This window comes from Chiloscyllium plagiosum, unplaced genomic scaffold (assembly GCF_037043375.1).
Source record: "Chiloscyllium plagiosum isolate Xiang-an unplaced genomic scaffold, Cpla_swu_hap1 HiC_scaffold_47, whole genome shotgun sequence".
Classification (NCBI taxonomy): domain Eukaryota; kingdom Metazoa; phylum Chordata; class Chondrichthyes; order Orectolobiformes; family Hemiscylliidae; genus Chiloscyllium; species Chiloscyllium plagiosum.
In genome coordinates, this window is record NW_028270185.1 from 11813695 (window position 1) to 11822872 (window position 9178).

General features: G+C 44.2%; 1 protein-coding gene across 1 annotated transcript in view; it reads right to left on the minus strand.

The window, feature by feature from the left end:
- The window catches only part of clptm1 (CLPTM1 regulator of GABA type A receptor forward trafficking), a 63810-nt gene extending 57160 nt beyond the window's left edge, over positions 1-6650 (minus strand). Inside the window, exon 1 of the mRNA XM_043680901.2 lies at positions 6503-6650. Within this exon, the coding sequence (XP_043536836.1) occupies positions 6503-6556 (54 nt within the window). The 5' untranslated portion in view covers positions 6557-6650. The remainder of the gene's footprint in view (positions 1-6502) is intronic.
- Positions 6651-9178: the final 2528 nt, after the last annotated feature.

Genomic DNA, 9178 nt, shown 5'->3' on the forward strand with positions numbered 1-9178 from the left:
TCATTGAAAGTAAGAATGCAGGTGCTACAGACAGTAAAGGCAGCAAATTGTGCTTTGGTCTTCAAACTGAGATGTTTTGCATACCGGAGCAAGGATGTCTTGCTGCAATTACACAGCCCTGGTGAGACGACACCTGGACTATCGTGTGCAGTTTTGGTCCCTGATTTGAGGAAGGATGTTCTCACTGTCGAGAGACTGCAACCAGGATTTACAGACACTGATTCCTTAGATGATACATGTGAAGACAGACTAGATCGGTCAGGACTAATTTCACTGCAATTTAGCAGAATGAGAGAAGGATTCACAGAAACCTATAAAATTCTAACAAGACTGGGTAGGTTAAATGCAGGAAGCAGTTGAGGCAAAAGTATTGAATGTTTTCAATGAGTTCGATATAGGTCTTAAGGCTGAAGGGATCAAAGGATATGGGGAGAAGGCAGGAACAGGGAACTGAGTTGGATGATCTGCCATGATCACATTGAATGGCACAGCAGGCTCCAAAGGCCAAATGGCCTACTCCTGCTCCTATGTTCTATGTTTCACAAGCCTTCTCCCCTAAATTCATCCATGCTGTTCGCTTCATCCACTCCCTGTGGTGACAAGTGCATATTCTCACCATCCCCTGGATAAAGAGGCTTCTTCTGAATTACCCACTGGATTTCTTGGGCAACTACCTTAAATTGATGATCGCAAGTTATGCTCTTTGTCTATTCTTTCAAAACCCTCATGGCTTAGTCTTTTTTCAGAGTCAACCTGGTCCTCCTCTTCCCAATAGTCTATGTCTTTCCTGTACTCTGGTGCAATCCCTGTAAACACCTTTTCACCCACTCCACTATCGCTATCTTTTCTAATGACAACCAAAATTATACACAGTACTCCATTAATAGTTGCACCACGATTCATAGGAAATAGAAGGAGGTGGTCATTTAGTCCCCTGTGCCGACTTTCTTATTCTGGACCACAGTTGATCTTCTCGACACCAGTTTCTTGCAGTGACCTTGGATCCTACAATATATTTCTAGATGTTAAAGTTATCAGTCTCTGTCTTGAGTATGCTCACCAACTGAGCCAGCTGAAGTGGAGAATCCTAAACATTCATAACCCTCTGACTGAAGAAATCCCTCCTCATCTCAGTTCCAAATGATCTATCCCTGATTCTGAGATGGCGTTTTCTGTTTCTGGAATATTGCCACCACTGCCTTAGCTAGCAAAAAACATCCAGTCATTTAACATGACTTATTTATATTTAAACAGAAATAATCCCAAATGAGTGGCTTGTTTATGTTGCGATATTATTGCCATGCTTTATTTCTCTTATTGATCTGTGTGTTTGTACTTTCAGATATCTTCACTCCTGCCCCTCCCCACCCCATTTGATAACATTTTCCACGTGATATTACTTCTTTTATCCAACTGTGATTGCCCACACTAATCTATGTTGAAATTCATTTGTAAATTATACGTGAGTATTAATAGTGGGCACAAAACTGCCAGTGTGTTATAAAGCTGTTCTGGTTGACTAGTATATTTTAGGGGAAGAGATTTATTCGGGTTAAATGTGATTCTAGACTCTCAGCAATGTGGGTGGCTCTTAACTGCCCTCTGATACAGATAGCAAGATACTCAGTTGTCAGCATTCTCTCAAGGGTAATACTGGATAAATAAATACAAAATAAGGGGTTTTAGGACAGCTGACTGTGGAGGTTTAGAGGAGGAAATTCAAAAGCTTAGGGTGCGAGCCAGTGAAGGTATGGATCTGTAAACCTGTGCTGTGACATATTAGAATTGTGATTCCTAGGCTTGTTATGCAACTCCACTTACCCTGGCTTCACCCAAATACTGGGAACTGTGCCTTCAGCAGTCTGAGCTCCAAATAATGTTATCGTTAAAACCTGTCTTTCCATCTCCCTCTGCTCTTTTAAAAGCCTTCTTAATGAGCAGATTTTTAGTAATTCCTTCTAACATCATCTTCATTGACTGTGTCACTGTTCGACTATTATTCAGTGGTTAGGTTTTCTACATTAATGGCGAGCTGCAGATACAAGCTGTTGTCATTGGTAACAGAACCTATGTTGCATTTTTACCGGTAGAATTAATATTTCCAAACAGGTAGCAGCCTTTTTCTTTCATACAATACTAAGTAATAAAGTAACCACAGCCCCCAACCAGATCATATTCCAATGCAGATCCCAGCATCCACTTTGACTTAGCAGTAGCACTTTCTTATCGCAGATTGACGTTTGTCTGTCTGTAAGATGTTCAAAAGACAAGACAACAATATGAACTAGAATATCAACTGCCTTTATCTGCTAAGTATATCTTCTGTTGCTTAATAAAACATCACGGCATCAAGAGTCTCCTTGGCTAAAAATTATTGTCTGGTATCTGAACCTCCTAGGTTCAGGCCACCCACCAAAGATTTGAACCCATTATTAAGGCTGAAACTTCATTGGAATGCAAAAAGAAAGCTGCATTGTCAGAGAGATGTTAAACCTGAAACCCTGTCTTCCCTCTCAGGTACGCCTAAGGAAAGGGTATTATGGTCAATATTTCTCCCTCAATTAACATCATAAACAGAATGTATCCTATTACTTTGGAAGTCTGTGTAAATTGACTGCCTTGTTTCTTACATGACAAAACGACGATACTTCCAAAGTATGGGAATTGACGATAAAGCATTTTGAGACATTCTGAAGTTCACAGAATTATAGAAACTTATAGAGCACAGAATTCTGCCATTTGGAGCCACTATGTCCATGACTGCCAAAATACAGCTATCCAGAATAATCCTGTCCTTGTTCCATGATCCTGCACATCAAGTTCATATACAAGTATGCTTTAAATGCAATGAAGAATTCTGCCTCTCCGCTCTTTCAATCGGTGAGTTCCAGACTAACCCTAACCCCACTCAACATGAAAATAAATTCTTCCCTATTCCCATCTATGCAGTGAATGTTTTATATCTGGTTATTGACCTGTAAGAAATAGGCCCTCCCAATCCAGGCCCCTCATTATTTTATACATGTTGTAAACTTCCCTTCTGTCTCCTTTGTTCTAAGGAAAATAAGTTCAACCTATCCAATCTTTCCTCAAGGCCACGTTGCAATGGTGTCACAGAAATGCAGATGCTTCCTTCTCTTCGGTGATGGTTAGTCCTATGGAAGGTGAATTTGGGGCATTGAGAATGGAACATAAGGAGACAGCAGATGAATTCAACAGGTATTTTTCAACAGCCTTCATCCCAGACAATGCAGATAACATACCAAAAATAGCTACAAACCTGGAACTGGAAAGGAGAGAGGAACATAAGAAAATTATAAATCACCAGGGAAGTGGTTCTGAGCAAATTGTTGGAGCTGTGGATCCTGATGAACTTCATCCTAGGGTCTTAAACGTAGCAGCTAACTAGATGTTTAATGGACTGGTTTTAATAATATATCCCCTAAACCTTGGGATGCTTCCATTAGATTGGTAAATAGCAAATTTTATTCAGACATAGAGTGAGACAGAAAGCAGGAAACAACAAATCAATTAGCTTAATGTGTATCATGGGGAAGATGTTAGAAGTTATTATTAAATGTATCATACTTGGGAACATCAAAAAAAATACAAGGCAATCGGGTAAAGAACCAACTTATGGGAGCTTTTGAGGAAGTACATGAACTGCGGATAAATTTACTCAGTGAATATATTCAGACTTCCAGAAGATTGTTTAAGACATTCTACATCAAAATTATTGCAGAAGATAGAAGTTTATGGTGCGTGTGTGTGTTGGGGCAGGGGGGGGTAGTTTAGGTTTAACATATTGGCATGAAGAGAAGATATGCATTATAACTGGAGTCAGAATCGGCATAAGTGGATCATTTTCTGGACGGCAAGACAACAAATAGTGCGCCACAGAAATCAGTGCTAGAGCCTCAATATTTTACAATTTATACAAACTTCTCAGATGAAGGAACCAAAGGTATCGTTGTTAAATTTGCTGATCACACAAAGATAGGTAGGGAAGTAAATTTTGAAGATGGCATAAGAAAGCTCCAAAGAGATATAGACAGTGTGTGGAAAAATATGGCAATTGGAGTATCTTATGGGAAAATGCGAAATTGCCTTTTTTGGCAGGAAGAATAAGAAAAATTATCTAAATGATGAGAGATTGTACAGCTGAGGTTCAGAAGGATCTGGATGCCCTACTACATGAATCGCAAAATGTTTGTATGCAGGACCAGCTAACAATCAGGAAATTAATACAGTGTCATTGTTTATTACGAAGGGAATATTGAATACAAAAGTATGGAGGTTTTGTTTCATTTATACAGGTTGAGACCACATCAGCTTTCTGCAGGAACCAAAGGTATCGTTGGTTCTCCCGAACCCAGGAACCATAAGTTGAACTAGGGTGGACTTTGCCTTTTACTTTTTACCTTCTGTCAAAATACAACACACTATGGCAATATGGCATATAAATACTTTTTGCTGCAGTTTTTAAATAAAAATACAAGTGATAAAAATAACTTCTCTATTCAGCCTGGAGTACTGTGTACAGTTTGGTTTCCTTATTACAGAATATAAATCTGTTAGCAGTTCAGTGAAGGTTTACCAGACCCAAATCTGGAATGGGGTGGGGGTTGTCTTAGACTGAAAGGTTGGACAGTTTAGGCTTGTATCCACTGGAGCTTAAAAGAGTAAAAGGCAATTTATTTTGAAACGTAAAGATCCTGAAAGAGTTTAACAGGGTGGCTGGGGAAAAGGAGATTCTTTCTTTTGGAAGAATCGATAACTAAGGTAAGCCATTGAAAACAGTTTTTTTTTAAATAACGGGAGGTTGAAAATTTTTGGGATTCACTTCCTCAAAATATGCGAAAGCAGCGACTGAATCTTTTAAAGGCAGAAGTCGATAGAAGGTGGTGAAAGGTTATCAGGGATAGTTCAAATAAATGGAACATAAAACTCAGAATTAAAATTAACACCACCAATTGCCATTTGCAAGGAGAGTGTTCCAAATTTCCTTTGATTGCGTAAATGTTTGCTAACTTCTCTCCTAAAGATCTGGCTTTAATGTTTTTGGTTATGACCCAGAAGCTTAGATTTCTGATGGTAATGGAGTCTGCATGCCGTTTGACAAATTTGATTGAAACAGTCCTTATCTTCAGAATCTGAAGGAATGGAATCCCAGTGTTTCTTTTTTATTGATGGGATGTTGGCAGCATTAGCAATGCCAGCATTTGTTGCCCATCGCTAATTGCCTCTTGAACTGAGTGGCTTGCCAGGGAAATCACAGGTAGCAAGGCCTGCATTTTACCATCAGGAAAAACTGCAGATGCTGGAAATCAGAAACAAAAACAACGACTGCTGGAAAGGTTCAGCAGGTTTGTGGAGAGAAATCAGAGTTAACGTTTTGGGTCAGGTGACCCTTCCTCAGAACTGATGAGCTCTGTGGGCAGCAGTTCTGAGGCAGGGTAGCTGGACTCGAAATGTTAACTCTTGATTTCTCTCCACAGATGCTACCAGACCTGCTGAGCGTTTCCAGCAATTTCAGTTTTGAATCTGTATTTGATCATTCCTAATTGCCCTAGGAACTGAGTGGCATGGCTAGGGGCCAATGCAGGTGGCCAGGGCAGTATTTGATCATTCCTAATTGCCCCAGGAACTGAATGGCATGGCCAATACCAATGCAGGTGGCCAGGGCAGTATTTGATCATTCCTAATTGCCCCAGGAACTGAATGGCATGGCCAATACCAATGCAGGTGGCCAGGGCAGTATTTGATCATTCCTAATTGCCCCAGGAACTGAATGGCATGGCCAATACCAATGCAGGTGGCCAGGGCAGTATTTGATCATTCCTAATTGCCCCAGGAACTGAATGGCATGGCCAAGACCAATGCAGGTGGCCAGGGCAGTATTTGATCATTCCTAATTGCCCCAGGAACTGAATGGCATGGCCAAGACCAATGCAGATGGCCAGGGCAGTATTTGATCATTCCTAATTGCCCCAGGAACTGAATGGCATGGTCAAGACCAATGCAGGTGGCCAGGGCAGCATTTGATCATTCCTAATTGCCCCAGGAACTGAGTGGCATGGCCAAGACCAATGCAGGTGGCCAGGGCAGCATTCGATCATTCCTAATTGCCCCAGGAACTGAGTGGCATGGCTAGGGGCCATTTCAACTGACAGGTCAGAACCAACCATATCTCTGAGGGCCCGGAGTCACGTGCAGGCCCAGACTGAGATGAGGATGGGGCAGATTTCCTTTCCCTACGCGGGGCTCGATCGATTGACGGTCACTGTGACCGAGAAATCCCAGATCGTGCGTTACCATTAAAGGGGGAGGGGGGAGGGGGTGCAATCCGATGGATATCCTTCTTTCGGGAGGAGGTTGTTGTTGTTGTTGGGTGGACGGGGGCATTCGACCAGTGGTTAGGCTCAAATACTGCCCCCCGCCCCATTCCTGAACCGAGAGGGGTCGTGTGTTTTCCCACAGCCCGGCCCGGCCCGTTCCTCACCTCACCGTTCGCCGTCGCCGGCCTCAGCGCTACCTCACTGCCCCGCGCCGCCATCTTGCCAGCGCCCGCAACAACCAACTGCGGGACTTGGGCTCCCTCCCCTCCCCCGGGGGTCAAACGGGAATCTCGCGCGTGACCTCCCAGCGCGAGACGAGAAGACGACGGGGGGGGGGGGGGGGGGAATAACCGCGTGAGGAATAGGGCCGCGCCATCATTGATCCTGGCGGAATCCCCTTCCCTCCCTCCCTCTCTTCTCTCACACGCCTCGGCGCTGCCCTCTGCCAGGACCAGTCGGCACATTACAGTCACGCAGCAGGGGGAGGGGGGGGATCGACTCTTCGGCCCAACCGGTCCATGCCGACCCATGATCCCAAACGAAACGAGCCCCCCCCTCCCCCCAAAAAAAACATTTCTTATTTGGGTGTGCTCGCCTTTTAAACTGCGTGCAATTCTGGCCACCCTGTTGTGCGAAAAGAGGCACACAGCACAGAAACAGACCCTTCGGCCCAACTCGTCCATGCCGCCCCATCATCCCAAATTAAATTAGTCCCAACTTGCCCGCTCCTGGCCCAGGTCCCTCCAAATATTTCGTATTAATGCACTTATTTTTTAAACTGTGTGCAATTCCGCTCTCCCTGCTGCGGGAAGGATGCTGTGAAACCTTCCCAATAAACCTGTTGAACAATAATCTGGTCTTGTTTGATTTTTCACTTTGTCTATCTCAGTCCAACATCGGCACCTCCCCATTGTGAAACTTAGAGTCATAGAGATGTACAGCATGGAAACAGCCCCTTCTGTCCAACTTGTCCACATTGACCAGATATCTTAATCTAGTCCCATTTGCCAGCACTTGGCCCATACCCATCCAAGTGCCTTTTAATGTTGTCATTGTACCAGCCTACACCACCTCCTCTGGCAGCTCATTCCATAGGGTCCCTTTTAAATCTTTCCTCTCACAACCTCCAGTTCTGGACTCCCCCAATCCAGGGAAAAGACCTTGTCTATTTACCCAATCCATGCCCCTTATGATTTGAAAGGGTTCAGAAAAGATTTACTAGCATATTGACATGGTTGGAGGGTTTGAGCTACAGGGAGAGGCTGAATTATGCTGCAGCTATTTTCCCTGGGCCGTCTGAGGTTGGGGGGTGACCTTGTAGAGGTTTATAAAATCGTGAGAGGCACGAATAGGGTGAATGGCTAAAGATTTTCCCCTGGGTGGGGGAGTCGTAGAGGGCATAGGTTTAAGGTGAGAGGGGAAAGTTTTAAAAGGGCCCTAAGGGGCAACTTTTTCACACAGAGTGTGGTGCTTCTATGGAATGAGCTGCCAGAGTAAGTGGTGGAGGCTGGTACAATTACAACATTTAAAAGGCATCTGGATGGGTATATGAATAGGAAGGGTTTGGAGGGATATAGGATTAGATTGATTTAGGATATTGGGTCAGCATGGACAGGTTGGACTGAAGGGTCTGTTTCCATGCTGTACAGCTTTATGACTATGATTCTATGACATTATAACTGTACCCGCATCAACTACTTCCTCTTGAAGATCATTATCTTATTATCCAGATTTAAGCTGAAAAATTTACTGCATCCGCTGCACCCGATGTGGCCTCCTCTACATTGGGGAGACAGGCCGCCTACTTACGGAACGTTTCAGAGAACACCTCTGGGACACCCGCACCTACCAACCCAACCGCCCCGTGGCTGAACACTTTAACTCCCCCTCCCACTCCGCCAAGGACATGCAGATCCTTGGCCTCCTCCATCGCCAGACCATGGCAACATGACGCCTGGAGGAAGAGCACCTCATCTTCCATCTAGGAACCCTCCAACCACAAGGGATGAATGCAGATTTCTCCAGCTTCCTCATTTCCCCTCCCCCCTACCTTATCTCAGTCCCAACCCTCGGACTCAGCACCACCTTCTTGACCTGCAATCTTCTTCCCGACCTCTCCGCCCCCACCCCCTCTCTGGCCTATCACCCTCACCTTAACCTCCTTCCACCTATCACATTCCCAATGCTCCTCCCGCAAGTCCCTCCTCTCTACCTTTTATCTTAGCCTGCCTGGCACACCTTCCTCATTCCTGAAGAAGGGCTTATGCCCGAAACGTCGATTCTCCTGCTCCTTGGATGCTGCCTGACCTGCTGCGCTTTTCCAGCACCACATTTTTCAGGTCTGATCTCCAGCATCTGCAGTCCTCACTTTATCCAGATTTAAGCAAAGTATGGCAGAAGCTGAAAAAAAAATTGAAATGAGAACAGAGAGTGCTGGAGAAACTCTGCAGCATCTGTGCACAGAGAGTAAGTACCGAGGAAACTGTGCAGGTCTGGCAGCATCTGTGAAGAGAGAAACAGAGTTAACGTTTCGAGTCTGGTGTGACTTCACTGTTCTGATGAAGGGTCACTCCACCCAAAACACTAACTCTGATTTCTCTCCACGGATGCTGCCAGACATGCTGAACTTTTCCAGCAATTTCTGTTTTGTCTCTGATTTACAGCATCCATACTTTTTTTTTCCCAGTTTTTATGACTCCAGTGTTCTGAAGGGGGGGTCATTGGACTCAAAATGTTAACTCTTTCTCTCTCTCTCTCTCCACAGATGCTGCAAGAAAAGAAAACAGGTTAGGCATATGGATTTCAGTGGGCTTGGTTCATGTTTTCTAAATGATTAAAGT